The sequence below is a fragment of the Hypanus sabinus genome, chromosome 14 (genome assembly GCF_030144855.1).
Source record: "Hypanus sabinus isolate sHypSab1 chromosome 14, sHypSab1.hap1, whole genome shotgun sequence".
In the NCBI taxonomy this organism is placed as follows: Eukaryota; Metazoa; Chordata; class Chondrichthyes; order Myliobatiformes; family Dasyatidae; genus Hypanus; species Hypanus sabinus.
The window spans coordinates 54377950-54396434 of NC_082719.1; the positions used below are offsets into that span (position 1 = coordinate 54377950).

Here is an 18485-nt window from a genome sequence, read left to right on the forward strand (position 1 = left end):
CTCGTGAGGGGAGTGAAATAATTGTTACTCTGGATCTGATGCAGCACAAAAAAGCATCAATAAGATAAAGGACAGAATGATAAAAATATAAACTCAATAAATATAAATACATAGATAGCTTATATAGTCCATAGTCCTTAAATTAATGGTAGGAACAGGGGTGTCTGTACATTAGGTGACTCTGACAGGAAGTGTTAAAATAGTGGAGGGGGTGGGTTAGTGGGTGAATGTATTGACCAGCCTTACTGTTTGGGGAAAGTAATTCTTTTTGAGTCTGGTGGTCCTGGGCTGAATGCTATGTAGTCTCCTCCCTGATGGGAGTGGTACAGAGAGTCCATGAAAAGGTGAGTGGGATCGTTCATGGTGTTAATGGCACCTTTCTGTATTTATGTCCTTGGTGGGTAGGCTGGTGCCGGCGATGCATTGGGCGATTTTTGACTACCTGTTGTAGAGTCTTCCTGCCCACTGCAGTGCAGTTTCCATGCCATGCACTGATGCAGCTTGTTGGGATGCTCTCTACTGCACATCTGTAGAAGGACTTCAGTATAGAGGTGCATCGTCCAGCTCTCTTCAGCCTCCTCAGAAAGTAGAGATGTTGGTGAGCTTTCCTGATTGTGTAGGATGTTTTCTGGACCCATGAGGGGTTGTGTGAAATGTGCACTCCCAGAAATTTGAAACTGCTCGCCATTTCCTCTGCTGTGCTGCCGATGTAAAGAGAGGCCTCTTACCTTCAGTAGTCATACCTATACTTTTAAAGTTAATCTTTTTATCCTTATGTTTCAAGTTTCAAAGTAAATTTATTATCAAAGTACATACATGTCACCCTGAGATTCATTTTCTTGCAGGCATGCTCAATAAATCCATAAAAGAATGATAACCATAATAGAATCAGTGAAAGACTGCACCTACTTGGGTGTTCAACCAGTGTGTAAAAGACAACAAACTGTGCAACTACAAAAATAAAAATAAAACATCAGCAACAAATATTGAGAACATAAGATGAGTCCTTGAAACTGCATCTGCAGGTTCTGGGAACAGTTCAGTGATGGGGCGAATGAAGTGGAGTGGAGTTATCCCTTCTGGTTAAAGAGCTTGATGGCTGAGGGGTAATAACTGTTCCTGGACCTGGTGGTGTGAGTCCTGAGGCTTCTGTACCTTCTTTCTGATGGCAGCAGAGAGAAGAGAACATCACCTTGGAGGTGCAGGTCCCTGATGATGGATGCAGCTTTCCTGCAACAACACTTCATGTAGATGTGCTCAATGATGGGGAGGGCTTTACCCATGATGGACTGGGCCATATTCACTACTTTTGGTTGGATTTTCAGTTCAAGGGCATTGGTGTTTCTGTACCAGGTTGTGATGCAGCCGATCAATACTACGCATCTATAGAAGTTTGTCAGTTTTAGATGTCATGCCAAATTTTCACAAACTCCCAAGAGGCGCTGCATGCTTTCTTTGGAATTGTATTTGTGTGCTGGATCTAGCACAGGTCCTCCGAAATGATAACACTGAGGAATTTAAACTTGTTGACCCCCTCCATCTCTGATTCTCCAATGAGGATTGGCTGATGGATCTCTGGTTTCCTCCTCCTGATGTCAGTAATCAGCTCCTGGTCTTGCTGGCATTGAGTAAGAGGTTGTTGTTGTTGTGGCACCTCTCGGCCAGATTTTCAGTCTCGATCCTCTATACTGACTCATCACTAGCTTTGATTCACCCTACAACAGTAGTGTCATCAGCAAACTTGAATATTGCATTGGAGCTGTGCTTAACCACACAGGCATAAGTGTAAGGTTAGGAAAGCAGGGGGCCTTGTGGTGCACCTGTGCTGATGGAGATTGTGGAGGAGATGTTGCCAATCCAAACTGACTGGGGTCTGCAAGTAATGAAATCAAGGATCCATTTGCACAAGGAAGTATTGAGGCGAAGGTTATGAAGCTGATTGATTAGTTTAAGGGGCTTTTGGTATTGAATGCTGAGCTATAGTTGATAATGAGCATCCTGATGTATGCATCTTGCTGTCCATCATCCATTATCAGAATCAAATTTATTATCACCAGCATGTGTCATAAAATTTGTTAACTTAGCAGCAGAAGTTCAATGTAATACGTAATATAGAAGAAAAAAATAATAAATAAATCAATTACAGTATATCTACAAACCCCATTTCCAGAAAAGTTGGGATATTTTCCAAAATACAATAAAAACAAAAATCTGTGATATTGTAGCGGTGTGCTACACGCAGCGCTAAAATAATGATACAGAGTCGGTAAACTGCAGTTAAAGAAAGATTTTATTCGAACTTCACAGCCTTGCTTTAAAGCCTCCCTGATCCTGCCCTCCCCGGGCGCTGATGCTGTAGGGGCACGTACTCACAATCCCCCGCAGGCTTTTTCCTTTGTTGGTGAGGCAGACCTGGCGCCCTTTTGGGACTGGCCTTTGTGCCGGCACGCTGGCTATTTGTGAGCCGGATCGAGTGCGCTAGGAAGTGGGTCGCCACATAACCCCTTCCCCCCAGAACCGGCAATACACCCCCCAATGTCCACAGTCTGGGCCGGACCCTGTTTGGGAGGTTGGCCTCTGCGCCACGGTACCGGAAACATGTCCACAGTCTGGGCCGGACCCTGTTTGGGAGGTTGGCCTCTGCGCCACGGTACCGGAAACTGGACCGGTTGCGCCAAGTCCACATGGACCGGTTTGAGTCGGTCTACCGTGAAAATCTCCTCTCTCCCCCCAACGTCCAGCACGAACGTGGACCCGTTGTTCCTGAACACCGTAAACGGCCCCTCATAGGGCCGTTGCTGCGGTGGCCAATGCCCGCCCCTTCGTACAAACACAAACTTACAGTTCTGTAGGTCTTGGGGTACGCAGGTCGGGTTCTGCCCATGCTGCGAAGTGGGTATGGGGGCCAGGTCACCGAGCCTCTCGCATAGTCTGCTCAGGACTGCTGCGGGTTCTTCCTCTTGCCCCATTGGGGCTGGTATGAACTCCCCGGGGACGACCAGGGGTGCGCTGTACACCAACTCGGCCGACGAGGCGTGCAGATCGTCTTTGGGCGCCGTGCAGATGCCGAGTAGGACCCAGGGAAGCTCGTCCACCCAGTTAGCTCCTCTCAGGCGGGCCATGAGAGCTGACTTCAGGTGACGGTGGAAACGCTCTACCAGGTCGTTCGACTGTGGGTGGTAGGCGGTGGGTGGTGCAGCTGTGTCCCCAAAAGGCTGGCCACAGCTGACCACAGGCTGGAGGTGAACTGGGCGCCTCTGTCGGAGGGAATGTGGTCCGGTACACCAAACTGGGACACCCAGGTGGCGATCAGTGCCCAGGCGCAAGATTCGGAGGTGGTGTCGGTGAGCGGGATCGCCTCTGGCCATCTTGTGAACCGGTCCACGATAGACAGGAGGTGCCGCGCTCCTCACGACACTGGCAGGGGGCCCACGATATCCACATGAATGTGGTCGAAACGCCGGTGGGTGGGGTGGAACTGATGCGGCAGAGCTTTGGTGTGCCGCTGCACCTTGGCCGTCTGGCAGTGCGTGCACGTTCTGGCCCATTCACTGACCTCCTTGCGGAGTCTGTGCCAAATGAACCTGCTGGAGACCATCCGGATGGTTGTCCTGATGGAGGGGGTGCACCAAGTTATGAATGGAGTCGAAAATGCGTCGCCACCAAGGTGCCAGGATGAAGGGACGGGGTTGGCCGGTGGTGACGTCACAGAGTAGGGTCCTCTCACCTGGGCCTACGGGGAGGTCCTGGAGCTGCAAACTGGAGACTGCGGTTCTGTAACGCGGGATCTCCTCGTCTGCCTGCTGCACCTCTGCCAGCACGTCAAAGTCTACCCCTTGGGAAAGGGCATGAATGTTAGGGCGAGAGAGTGCGTCCGCCACGACATTGTCCTTACCCGAGACGTGCTGGACATCCGTCGTGTATTCAGAGATGTAGAGGCAGATGGCGCTGCTGGCGGGACGACCAGGGATCGGACACCTTCGTGAACGTAAAGGTAAGCGGCTTGTGGTCTGTGAACGCGGTGAAGGGCCTACCTTCTAAGAAGTACCTGAAATGCCGAATTGCCAGGTATAACGCCAACAGTTCCTGGTCGAAAGCACTGTATTTGAACTCGGGTGGCCGCAGGTGTTTGCTGAAAAACGCCAGGGGTTGCCAGCGACCCGCAATGAGCTGCTCCAGTACCCCACCGACTGCCGTGTTAGAGGCATCCACTGTGAGGGCGGTAGGGACGTCCATTCTGGGGTGCAATAGCATCGCGGCGTTTGCCAAGGCTTTTTTCGTTTGAATGAAAGCGGCGGCGGACTCCTCGTCCCAGGTAATGTCCTTGCCCGGACCCGACATCAGGTAGCTGAAGGGAGGAAGCGGTGATAGAAATTGACAATACCTATGAATTCCTGAAGTCCTCTGATCGCGGTGGGTCGGGGGAAGTGGCGGACCGTGTCTACCTTAGCGGGCAGAGGGATCGCCCCGTTTTTAGTAATCCTGTGGCCCAGGAAGTCAATGGTGTCGAGCCCGAACTGGCATTTGGCCGGTTTGATTGTTAGACCGTACTCACTCAGTCGGGCGTAGAGTTGACGGAGGTGGGACAGATGCTCCTGACGACTGCTGCTGGCTATGAGGATATCGTCCAAATAGATGAATGCTAAGTCCAGATCGTGTCCATTAACCGCTGGAACGTCTGTGTGGCATTCTTCAGGCCGAACGGCATGCGGAGGAACTCAAAAAGGCCGAACGGGGTGATGAGAGCCATTTTGGGGACGTCGTCCGGATGCATCGGGATTTGATGGTATCCCCGGACGAAGTCTACCTTGGAGAAGATTCGTGCACCGTGCAGGTTTGCTGCAAAGTCCTGAATGTGCGGCACAGGGTAGCGGTCCAGTGTGGCAGCCTTGTTCAGCCTGCAGTAGTTGCCACATGTTCTCCAGCCCCCTGTCGCTTTGGGCACCATGTGCAGGGGGGAGGCCCATGGGCTGTCGGACCGCCGGATGATCCCCAATTCCTCCATCCTCTTGAACTCGTCCTTCGCCAGTCGGAGCTTGTCCGGGGGAAGCCGCCGAGCACGGGCGTGGAGGGGTAGTCCCTGGGTGGGGATGTGGTGCTGTACGCCGTGTCGGGGTATGGCTGCCGTGAACTGCGGTGCCAGAACCGATGGGAAATCCACCAGGACTTTGGTGAAGTCGTTGTTGGACAGCGTGATGGAGTCGAGGTGTGGGGCTGGCAACTGGGCTGCACCAAGGGAGAACGTCTGAAAAGTCGCGGCGTGGACCAGTCTCTGCCTCGGCAGGTCGACCAGCAGGCTGTGAGCCCGCAAAAAATCCGCACTCAGAAGCGGTTGGGCTACGGCGGCCGGTGTGATGTCCCACGTGAACCTGCTGGAGCTGAACTGTAGCTGCACCGTACGGGTGCCGTAGGTCCTTACCGTACTGCCATTCACGGCCTTCAGGGGGGGCCCGGTGCCCCGTTGCAGGTGTCGGTCGTAACTCGTTGGAGGTAAGATGCTGATCTCGGCACCGGTGTCGTCCAAAAAACGGCGTCCCGACCTCTTGCCCCACACATACAGGAGGCTATCCCGATGGCCAGCTGCCGTAGCCATCAGCGGCGGCTGGCCCTGGCGTTTCCCGGGAACTTGCAGGGCAGGCTACAGCGGCGGGCTTCTGCGCCCCACCACTGGTGGTAGAAGCACCATTGTTCGTTGGGCTCCCCACCCCTGCCTCTGGGGTTAGCGGGCTCTGTGGCCGGGCCTGGTCTGGTTTGCTGCTGGGAGCGTGGCCGAGTGATCTGTGCGACGGATGCCCCACTCTCCTTCTTGGCATTCCACAGCAAGTCCGCCCGGGCTGTCACCTTCCAGGGGTCGCTGAAATCCACTTCGGACAGCAGCAGGCGTATGTCCTCGGGCAGCTACTCCAGGAATGCCTGCTCAAACATGAGGCAGGGTTTGTGTCCGCCGGCCAGAGAAAACATCTCATTCATAAAAGCCGATGGAGGTCTGTCTCCCAAGCCATCCAGGTGCAGTAAATGGGCAGCCCGCTCGCGCCATGAGAGTCCGAAAGTCATGAGCAGGGCTTTGAATTCCGTGTACTTGCCATCCGCTGGGGGAGACTGTACGAACTCCTCAACCTGGGCTGCTGTGTCCTGGTCGAGGGAGCTCACCACGTAGTAGTAACGTGTGTCCTCTGAGGTTATCTGCTGAACGTGGAATTGGGCTTCTGCTTGCTGGAACCATAGGTGAGGTCGCAGCAGCCAGAAGCTTGGCAGTTTCAACGAAACCGCATGAACAGATGCGGCGTCGTTCATCTCTGGTCCAAATATTGTTTGGACCGTCGGGTCATCAATTGTAGTGGTGTGCTACATGCAGCGCTAAAATAACGACACGGAGTCGGTAAACTGCAGTTAAAGAAAGATTTTATTCGAACTTCACAGCCTTGCTTTAAAGCCTCCCTGATCCCGCCCTCCCCGGGCATGGATGCTCTAGGGGCAAGTACTCACAATCCCTCACAGGCTTTTTCCTTTGTTGGTGAAGCAGATCTGGCACCCTTTTGGGACTGGCCTTTGTGCCAGCGCGTTGGCTATTTGTGAGCCGGTTCGAGTGCGCTAGGAAGTGGGTCGCCACAATATGTTAATTCAAGTGAAGCTTTATTTAACTGACAAAAGTACAAAGAAAAGATTTTCAATCGTTTTATTGACCAACTTAATTGTATTTTGTAAATATACACATATTTAGAATTTGATGGCTGCAACACACTCAACAAAAGTTGGGACAGAGGCATGTTTACCATTGTGTTACATCACCTTTCCTTTTAATAACACTTTTTAATTGTTTTGGAACTGAGGATACTCATTGTAGTAGATTTTCAATTGGAAATTTTGTCCATTCTTGCTTGATACACGATTTCAGCTGCTCAACAGTCCATGGTCTCTGTTGTCTGATTCTCCTCTTCATGATGTGCCACACATTTTCAATAGGAGATAGATCTGGACTGGCAGCAGGCCAGTCATGCACACGCACTCTATATCTACAAAGCCACGCTGTTGTAGCCCGTTGCAGAATGTGGTCTGGCATTGTCCTGAAATAAGCATGGACGTCCTGGGAAGAGAAATCACCTTGATGGCAACATATGTCTCTCTAAAATCCTAATATACGCCTCAGAGTCAATGGTACCTTCATGTACATGCAACTCACCCATGCTGTGGGCACTGATGCGCCCCCATACCATCACAGATGCTGGCTTTTGCACCTTTCGCTGTTAACAATCAGGATGGTCATTTTCATCTTTGGCACGGAGAACTTGACGCCCATTTTTTCTGAAAACTAGCTGAAATGTGGACTCATCTGACCACAGCACACGGTTCCACAGTCTTTCGGTCCATCTGAGATGAGCTTGGGCCCAGAGAACTCGCAGGCGTTTCTGCATAGAGTTGATATATGGTTTCCTCCTTGCACAATACAGTTTCAAGTTGCATTTCTGGATGCAGCGATGGACTATGTTAAGTGACAATGGTTTTCTGAAGTACTCCCAAGCCCAGGTGGCTATAATAGTCACAGTAGCATGACGGTTTCTTAGGCAGTGCCACCTGAGGGCTCGAAGATCATGCGCATTCAACAGTGGTTTCCGACCTTGCCCTTTAAGCACTGAGATGTCTCTGAATTCTCTGAATCTTTTCACAATATTATGTACTGTAGATGTTGAAAGACCTAAATTCTCTGCAATCTTGCGTTGAGAAATGTTCCTTTTGAACTGACTAACAATTCTCTCAGGAATTTTGGCACAAAGGGGTGAGCCACAACCCATCCTTGCTTGCAAAGACTGAGCCTTTGATGGACACTACTTTTATACCCAGTCATGATACCTCACCTGCTACCAATTAGCCTGCTTAATGTGGAGTCTTCCAAACTGGTGTTACTTGAATATTCTGTGTACTTTTCAATCTTATTTTAACTCTGTCCCAACTTTTGTTGAGTGTGTGCAGCCATCAAATTCTAAATTTGTGTATATTTACAAAATACAATTAAGTTGGTGAGTAAAACTATTGAAAATCTTTTCTTTGTACTTTTGTCAGTTAAATAAAAGTTCACGTGAATTAAAATATCACAGATTTTTGTTTTTATTGCACTTTGGAAACTATCCCAACTTTTCTGGAAATGGGGTTTGTATATTGAATAGATTAAAAATCGTGCAAAAACAGAGACAATATATAACAAGTGAGGTAGTGTTCACAGGTTCAATGTCCATTTAGGAGTCAGATGGCGGAGGGGAAGTAACTTCCTGATTTGCTGAGTGTACCTTCGGGTTTCTGTAAGTCCTGCCTGATGGTAACAGTGAGTAAAGGGCATGCCCTGGGTGCCGGGTGTCATTAATAATGGATGTTGCCTTTCTGAGAAACTGCTCCTTGAAGGTTTCCTGTGTACCCTTGTAGGCTTGTACCCAAGAAGGAGCCGACTAAATTTACAACTCTCTGCAGCTTCTTTTGGTCCTGTGCAGTAACCCCCCACCCCCCATTCCAGACAGTGATGCAGCCTGTCAGAATGCTTTACATGGTACATCTATAGAAGTCTTTGAATGTTACTATTGACATACCAAATCTCTCCAAACTCCTAATGAAGTATAATTGTTGTTTTGCCTTCTTTATAGCTGCATTGATATATTGGGATCAGGCTAGGCCTTCAGAAATCTTGACACCCAGGAACTTGAAACTGCTCACTTTCTCCACTTCTGATCCCCTTATGAGGACTGGTTTGTGTTCCTTTGTCTTACCCTTCCTGAGGTCCACAATCAGCTCTATCATCTCGCGTTGAGTGCCAGGTTGGTGCTGCGACTCCTCTCTAATAGTTGGCATATCTCACTCCTGTACGCTCTCTCGTCTCCATCTAAGATTCTACCAACAATGGTTGTATCATCAGCAAATTTATGGATGGTATTTGAGCTAAGCCTAGTCACACAGAGAGTAGAGCAGTGGGCTAAGCACACACCGCTGAGATGCACCTGTGTCATGAAGGGCTGCTTCAGGAATAGAGTTTGTTTACAGATTCCTCCTCCACTCTTCTGGACCATAACATTTCCACTTGTAGGTCTGTTCTATTCTTTGTCATTATGCTGTTCACCATTTCATTGCTGTGTATTGCCTCTTTTTGTTTTTCTTAATGCTAATTATCTGTCCTAAATTACATCCTTTCCATAAAGCACTCTGGGACGTTAACCTATTAAGAGGCAATTTAATTATGTTATTTTTTATGTATTTTTATGATTTATCCAGTTGCTTTGTAGTCTAATTATATCTGACATTAGGCATTTTGCTGTGATATGATTCGAACAGCAGGATTTAAAATTTTGATTTGTACAGTGGATTCTTGTTCTATCATTTGCCATTTCATTGTCTGTTTGAGATGGAGTGAAATGCATTACAGTCGGCTCTCCTTATCCGTGGGTTCTGCATGTGCAAATTTGACCAACCACAGATTGGGAAAAGCTGGAAGTTCTCTCTCCAACACTCATTGTTTGAGCATTGTTCGCTTCGCGTCTTGTTCGGTCGCTACCTTGTTTCTGTGAAAAAAATGGCTCCTAAAAAGCAATTAAGTGGTCAAAGCAATTCCTCAAAAGCTAAGAGGGAGTGTAACGTGCTTTCTCTCACCAAGGAAGTAGAAATCTTAGATCTTTTGCAAAGTGGCTTGTCAACGTGGTCCTCAGCCCTCAACCTCCACGGTTCCTGACTTTAGTGTTATTGAGCCTCCTCCAAAGCATCCTTATTCCCTAAACAAGACAGTGTAACAACTATTTACATAGCATTTCCATTGTAGTAGGTATTATAAGTACTGTAATCTAGAGATGATTAAAAGTATTACTTGTTGTTTGAGCATTGTTCACCTCGCATCTCATTCGTTCAGTACTTGTGTTGTGAGCGAGAGGAAGGAATTTAAAGCTAATAAGGGATGGCTGGCTGGCTGTGTAAAGTGCTACAGCCTCAAGAACTTAAAGATCACGGGAGAATCATCGGCTGATGCCGAGGCAGCATCAGTGTTTCCAGACGAGCTACAAAGGTTGCATCTGTACTGAACATTTACAGACTTTTTTTTCTTGTTATTATTCCCTAAACAATACAGTAGAACAACTATTTACATAGCATTTACATTGTATTAGGTATTATAAGTGATGTAGAGATGATTTAAAGTATACGGGAGGATGTGCGTAGTTTATATATAAATATCACACCATTTTATATAAGCATCTGCATTTTTTGGTATCTGCGGGGGGTGGGGGGGGGGTCCTGGAACCGATCCCCCGCGGATAAGGAGGGCCGACTGTATATGCTGGAGAATCTCACCAGATGATTATCTCTATTATCAGATACTATCCATGTCCATGAAAATCTGTCACTTCACTTCACATGCTAGTATATAATACAATTTTCTATGAAAACCTTTTCTAGTTGCTGATAAGAATTTTGAATAGTCAGCACATTTGGCAGGTCACATACCAGAAAATAAACTGAACTTTGGTTATTTTTTTTTACTGTTAATTTCCTTGCATGAATAGCCCCAACCTCTATAAAGTAGTTCTTGAAAATTAGATTATTGTCTTGTGGTATAGGTACAATGAAGAACTTGCAACAGCATGACTGGCACAAAGATTCAGATATTGCACGAAACTGCTGTACTGTACATAGATTATGCATAAAGTTTTTGTGACAGCAAAGAAAAAGATTGTGCAAGACATAAGTGCAAAAATGAACCAGAGGCAAGTCCATGGCAGTGCAAGAAGTGTTCTTTAGGAGTTTTGCAGAGAGAAGATTAGGGTTGGCTAGGTCAGTTCAAGAACCTGATGGCTGTAAGAAAATAGCTGTTGCTGAACTGGGCGGCTTTTGTACTTGGGCAGGAAGTAGAGGGCATGACCCAGGTGGTGAGGTCATTGGTGATTGATTCTGGCACTGATGCAACGCCTCCTGTAGATACTTTCAATGGTGGGCTGGGCTGTATCCAGTACTTTCCCCAGCCTCTTACAATCCTGCGCATGGACTTGTTGTACCAGATGATGTATAGTCAGGATGTTTTCAATGGTCTACTGATTGCTTGATAGAGTATTTGGTGACTTGCCAAATCTCCCTGTGCTTATAAGAAAGTAGAGGTACTGGCATATATTCTCTGTGATTGGATATTTGTGGTGGGCCCAGCATACGTCATCTGAGCTGTTAATGCCCAAGAATTTAAAGCTGCTAATTCTTACCATCTCTGACCCACCAATAAGAACTGAAAGGTGGAATCCAACTTCCATTTTTTTTTTGAAGTGAACAATTAGTTACTTGGTTTTGTTGACATTGAGTGTGAAGTTGTAACTGCTCAATCAAATGCTCTTCCTCACCCCTGTAGACTGACTCATCATGTTTACCCCATAAATCATGAGTCCCTCTATTCTTCATTGTCTTTTTGACATTGTTCATTTCAGTTCCTCTGACACTGTTATTCCTTCTGCATTGCTTCTACCTTTTCAATTGTCTGTGCAATTTAGTCAGCATTTATTTATTTATTTTTTACCATTGTCAGTTGATGAATTGGAAGCTTCTCCTTTACATAACAGGTTTGATCAAAATTATATTCTCTTTGGTCTTTGGTATAAATGTATGAATATGAAGTTCAGGTTCAAGTTTAAATGTCATTCAATCATACCCATGAATACAGACAAATGAAACAGCATTTTTACATACTCTGGGGCCAAGGTGCAAAACACAGTACCAACTTTCATAAACATGAGGATCAAGTCCTCATAGCTAATGAAATTTAACTATCTGAGATGAAAAGTTTTATTGCGATCGAAATAATTTTCATAGAAAAATGTGTCAAAGATTGTATGGAAGTGTAATTAAAAAGGTAGATATCTATTAAGGGTATTGTTGGAAGAATTGAGCCTTACTGAACTCTTTGAGGTTCTGTGCAATATTTATCTAAAGGGTCGAATAAACATTAGTTCTGCACTAGTCTTTAAGATCGCTATTTCAGCCCTTTTATTATGTTAATAATACTTTGTTTTCAGCCTCTTTATTCTATTGCTCATTGATTTATTAACTTTGATTGATTTTTGCAGTAACAACAGAGCGACCAGTTCAAGTAAATGTTGTTAAGGTGAAGAAGTCAGATAAGGGGGATTTCTACAAACGGCAGACAGCATGGGCATTGCGAGATTTGGCTGTTGTCGATGCTAAAGATGCTAACAAGGTAAAACGAAAAGGTCTGAAAGGCCACTGAAACTTGGATGTTTCGGTCAGATTGATTACACTAATAATGAGGAATGAAATATTATTCTGAATGTTGCAAGTTTCTGTTACTAATAATGAAAGTACTAAATATTTTTAAATTGTGGAGAATTTTTTGAGGTTTTGTTTGTTACTATATTTGATCTAGTTTACTTGCTTTTTTTTTATCAGAATCGGGTTTATGGCATCTGTCATGAAATTTGTTTTGTGGCGACAATACAGTGCAAGGCATAAAAAATTCAATAAACATTAGAGAATGCAAAAGAAGAACAATGAAGTAGTGTTCATGAACCATTCAGAGGGGAAGATATTGTTCCTAAAATGTTGAGTGTGTGTCTTCAGACTCCAAAAGCACCTCCCTGATGGTAGTAATGAGAAGAGGGAACCATCTGGATGTTTAAGGTCCTTAATGTTGGACACCACCTTCCGGAGGCATTGTCTTTTAAAGATGTCCTCAACAATGGGTAGGGCTGGACCCATAATGGGAATGGATGAGTCTACAACCCTCTGCAACTTCTTACAATCCTCTTGCATTGGCTCCTCCATACCAGGTGATGATACAACCAGTTAGAATGCTCTCAATGGTACATGTATAGAAATTTGCTCGAGTCTCCTCAAACCCCTAAGGAAGTTTAGCCACTGGTGTGCCTTCTTTATAATTTCACTGATATGTTGGGTTCTGGATAGATCCTCTGAAAAGTTGATGCCTAGGGACTTGAAGCTGATCACCGCTGACCCCCTCAATAAGCGTTAGTATGTGTTCTTCTGACCTCCCCTTCCTGAAGTTCATGATCAATAAGATACAGCTTTCCATCAATGTCTTCTATTTCATGACCATTAACATTACTGGTTTACTCCCCCACACCCCCCTCACTACATTGTCCTTCTCTGTAGTAGCCATTGTCTCTCTGTCCAAATGTAGAAAATTTGCTTTGGGTTTCCTTCATATGCTAATTAATCAAAATGTGAATTGGAGCTTAAAGGTGCATTAGTGGACTCTCAATGCGGAGTAATTTCATTGCGTTCTACTGAATGAGCATTCACATTTGCTATAAAATAAGGGTTGATGGAAAGGGTTATGGATCATGGATTGGCTGGAGTTCAAATTGCAATTTCAAAGTGTGCATCCTGTCAATTAATTGTGAAGTAGCAGCATTGATGAGCACAGAAGTTCATAGCCCTGTGACCAATCCTTGTAGTAAAAGTAGAATTGTAATGTGGTAAAAATCCAAAATAAAACTAAAATTGGGAAGGGAAGATCAGAAGCAAAATCTGAATAATGTTGAAGTACTTCCTTGTATTCTCATGGAAAGCAGCTGTACATTCTTGCCACTCCCCACCAAAAGCTTTTATTTTAAGAAATCAAAACCCTCTTGTAGAGGCTATTAGCTGCTATTCACTCTGTTCCATCGATCTCTACTAAATTGTACATTCTTCAAGGTGAGTCAGTACCCCAAAGGAATGGGATGGGTAATCTCAAATGTTGGTAGGGTATCTTGTTTTTCTGATTTTATATTACATTTGAGGGGGTGCCTTTCATGGTCAAAATAATATTTGAGAAAGTGCACAAATGGCTTAGTTGGAATGAAAGTTTTCCTCCGGAGAGCTAACATCCAGAATTGAAAGTATACTACTTTTCAGGATTCCTTATTGGGTATTGAGCTGAAAGTTTGGAACCATCTCCCAAAAGAGCAATCCAGAACTTTTGTATTTTTTTTCTAGTGTTTATATTGATAGAATTAATAGAACCAAAATATTTTAGTCCTTCTAACTTAGCAATTGTTAACTCTATTAGGCTGGCCTTTAGAGCTGAAATACAGCCACTGCCACAGCTCAAAGTTGATCAGACAGAAACACAGATTCAGATCTTGCTAAGTGTTTCTTGTTGCCTCTGAGCATCACTTATTTTTCAGAAAGTAGATGAGTTTGGCTCCAAAAATTTGGAACAGTTTCCCCATGTTCTAAATAATGATAAGAATTAAAAAAGGATATCACTTCTGATGTTTAATTGATGCTGACAACTTTATAGCCATGACTAACAATTTATATGAATACAGTAAATTTAATACATAAAAATATCCCAGGTGAAAGGTGAATCCAATATCAGAGAAAGCTCATAACAGGTAATTCTGCTATAATGTGACAGTTGTGCTCCTAAGAAGTCTCAACTTGCAGCACGTTGTGGCATAAAAATGTGTAAGTGGGAGAGAAGGAGTGAGGAGTTAGAGATTTTCAGACATGCAGTAGTTATTTTTCTTGCAGAGTTTAAGATGGTTTTAATAGCTATAAATTAATTTTGTTACTGCAAGCTAAAAATACTAAAGGCTGAAAGAACTTGGAGGTTAGGAAAGAAAAAACCAACATAGTGGGCAAGAAGTGCACAAGAGTATAGTATTTACAAATTTTGAGTTTGGGTGAGGGAATGTAAGGAAAAGTTAGAGCAGTGGAGAATGGGGGATAAAAAGACTGGAAAGCAGAACCTTTTGAGAATAAGGATTTCACATCTTGCCTCCCAATATTTAAGTGTAGTTCAGTGAAGACTCGAGCAGTGCCTGTATGGGAAGGGTACTTTGGATGAGTTATGCTTATGGAGAGTGGAAAATTGGAAGGACTACTTTGAAGAAGTTAGATCAGCATGTGAAAAAATAATGTGAATGTACCTTCACTGATGGGTGGAGAAATTGAGAAACATACCAAAAATAGTTATTTTTTGTGATTGAAGAATGTACAGTAAAACACCAGTAATTTGCTGTCTGGCTATTCAATGGTTCTGCATCTGGTTTACTATGTGATATCTGCCTTGCTCCCTTACCACTTGTTGGTCCAGATTCCCACACTGAAGTTCAATTAGAAATTCTGATTTTAGTATTTTGACTATAGGGGTGTTATCACTTTGAAAATACTGTTAGGTCCCAAACTCTGTATATTTTGATGTTCATGATGAACTGTTTCATCATACCAGTCCTGAAGAAGGATCTTGGCCTGAATTGTAGACTATTTATTTCCATAGACATTGCCTGGTCTGCAGTGTTCCTCCAGCATTTTGTGCGTCTTTCTTGGAATCTCCAACAGATTTTCTCGTGTTTGTCATCATATTAATTTTTTTCTAAAATCAAATACTTGAACTAAATGAATTTATATTATCTATTCTTGCAGGAGAATCCAGAGTTTGATTTGCACTTTGATAAAGTGTACAAGTGGCTTGCTAGCAGCACAGCAGAGAAAAATGCTTTCATTTCTTGTATTTGGAAACTTAATCAGCGATATCTTAGAAAGAAGATCGAGTTTGTCAATGTTAGTTCACAGTTATTGGAAGGTGAGTCTCAGTGTGATGATAAACATCTCATTTTAGTAGAAATGACAGTCTTCACATGATTTAATTGTCCTCCTCCTGTTAAGTTATATGACAGCTTGCCAGACATTAATTTTTTTTCTTTCAGTTTCTTTATAACACATCTCAGTCTGTTCCATCTATCTTTTCAACTCCCATTATCTTTTTTGCTCGGTATTTTAATGGCTCTTATGAAAATTAAATCAAAATATTTATGTAAGCAACAATGCTGAATGTAATTAAATTTTTTAGCTTTCTTTGCAGGCTTATCATAATATTAGAATATAGTCATTAGTATGCTAATAATTGCTTCACATCAAAGTGACTTGTTATGTTTTTTCACCATATTACTTTGTGTATTTCATCTTGGCCTCAAAATTACAGTATGCATTGTGGTCAGTCTATAAGATAAATTCAACCTTTTTGTAAATGAGTATTTTAGTGGCTAGCATTTTCACTTCTGCAAACACATTTTTTGATTTCTGTTTTTTACATCTTTGGAAAATATTTCTGTTACGATGGCATTTCTTGAAAGCACATTGTAATGGTGGATATGGCAAGCCTGGCGGCAGTCTTGGGAATTCACTGTAAAATGCTGCCTTTTTTAATCTGTATTGCTACCTGTTGCTATAATGTTTCTTTGCTTATCTTCCTTTAATCCTCTTTCTCTATTCTTTCTCTGCAAAGAACTTCCTAAGGTCACAGAAGGTTGGTAATGTTTTCTTATTTTTGTCGTTCTGGTGTATACCTATAATTGATGTTCAACTTTTTAATAAAGGGTTCAAATAAAGAAATGGGTTGTTAACTTTTAAAAATGAGAGAATAATCTGCAGATGCTGGAGTCTAAGCAACACACAGAATGCTGGAGGAACTCAGCAGGCCAGGCAGCGTCTATGGAAAAGAGTACAGTTGACGTTTTGTGGCTGGGACCCTACTCTTTTCCATAGAGCTGCCTGGCCTTCTGAGTTCCTCCAACATTTTGTGTGTGTTACTTGTTTTAAAATTTGCACTTTATAACTTCAGCACATGCCAAAGCATTTTGCGCACAATTGGCAGAACCTCTGCTCTTTCTGGGTGTAAAAAGAGGCTTTATGATTTTATTGTATAGATGTCATTAGAAGTGTTCACAAGTATTAGAGATCTCATTATGTCATTATCCAATAACATAAATATTTCTTTTTGAGACTACACCATTGTATTTTGGAGAACTCCTAAGATAATCCTAATTTCCTTTGTTCAAATGATATTGACCATTTTCCTCTGCTAAGAATATAAGCACACTGGATTTTTAGGAATTAATTATTAAGACTCTGCAAGGTGATCTTCATTAAAAATCCTTAAAGAATTATATACCTTTTTTTTCTTGTTTATGTTTTAGCTGTTTTTTAAAAGAAGTTTTCCTGCATTCTCTTTTTACTTCCACAGTATTTTATAACCTGGAATTTAACCTTCCTTTTCAGATGCTGAGGAAGCTATTGTGTATATCTAGCAAGTAGGTGTTTACTGCAGGTCACTATAGAGAATGAGCAACTGCATCCCTTCTGTTTCAAGAATGCTATCCAAGGCTGCATTTTTTTTCTCTTGAAAATTGGGTTTTGCATCTTGAATTTGAAATTAAATCCATGTGTAATGCTGGTTCTGGGGGTATTTATTTACTAAGCTGGGTCCATATACAATTTTAGACGACGGGACAAGGAGATATTCTGATTTCTGTACCTATCAGGAACTTGCATGACTCAGCAGTCTGTTCATTTGTACAGAGCAAGAGAACTCTGTTGAATGCTATTTTCATGGAAGTACAAAGGAAATTGTAGTTAATAGGAATAACTTAGTTACTATTATGGTTTTAATGGTTCATAGAGAATATCTGATTGCTTTAAGGATCATGAAAGGAGTCGAGACTCTTGTTATACAGCATGGAAACTGACCCTTAGCCCACTGTATCTGCACTGATCAGCTAACAGTTAAATTTTTAAAAATCAAGTATGTCTTCAAAACTTCAGGGGCGAGGGGCTGGGGTATACAACATCCACACCCACTCCTTGAGATCCCTGGCCACCAACTGCTCCAATTGGAAAAGGAGCATTCAGAAAGGCATTTGAGAATTGGAAGCATGCAACAGCTCAGCATAAATAGAAGAGGAGTGCAAGCTACCCGCTCTCCTGCCTAATACAGTAGAGTCTATGTTCAAGTTGTGCAAGGATGGAATAGCGGCACAACAGTTGTCTCTGCTACCTCAGACCTCCAGCAACAGTCCAGACCTTGCGTGTCTTTTTTGTGTTAATTACATCTTCTCTGTGTGACTATGTGGGTTTACTCTGGGTGCTTTGGTTTCTTCCCTTCTGCTGATAGGTTATTTTGCCAATATCATTCATCTTGGTGAAAATAAATGGCAGCTTGATGAATGTGATAGAGAATAAATTGCGGGGCTACAGGGAAATGCAGAAATAAGATTGGATTTTTCTACAGAGAGCTGGTATGTTCTTGATATGCTTAATGGCTTCCTTCTGCATTTAGTCCATGTAATCCAGGGTCTTGCCTTAGACCTTTATTGTTCAAGGGTTGTGTTGTCAAGTTTGGCATGTTGGTGGAGGGTTTTTGTTTTTCAGCTGTTTAGAATGTGGCCCATTTTCTTGTGTACTTAGTGAAAAAGTTGGAGACTTAGAACTCAACTGCTGAAAAATGTGTATGATACAGAAGCAGGAGTGGGATATTCACTCCTTTTACCCAAATCTGCTGTTCAATATCATCATGGTTGATCATCCAAGTTCAGTAATGAATTGTAACTTTATCTCTATTTCCCTAAAACAATGTCCCACTGCACCTTGAAAATATTCAATTATTTGACTTCAACTGCCCACTGTGGTGTAGATTTCTGCAGGTTCACCAGAAGTAGGTAGTTCTGCTCATCTCA

The 18485-nt window shown here is 43.4% G+C and overlaps 1 protein-coding gene across 3 annotated transcripts in view; it reads left to right on the forward strand.

Annotated features, from left to right (window-relative positions):
- exoc1 (exocyst complex component 1) overlaps positions 1-18485 on the forward strand; it is a 100444-nt gene that overhangs the window by 34574 nt on the left and 47385 nt on the right. For all 3 annotated transcript variants that reach the window (XM_059989230.1, XM_059989232.1, XM_059989231.1), the window contains exons 3-4: positions 12072-12202; positions 15397-15556. In XM_059989230.1, coding sequence (XP_059845213.1) covers positions 12072-12202; positions 15397-15556 — 291 coding nt within the window. The remainder of the gene's footprint in view (positions 1-12071; positions 12203-15396; positions 15557-18485) is intronic.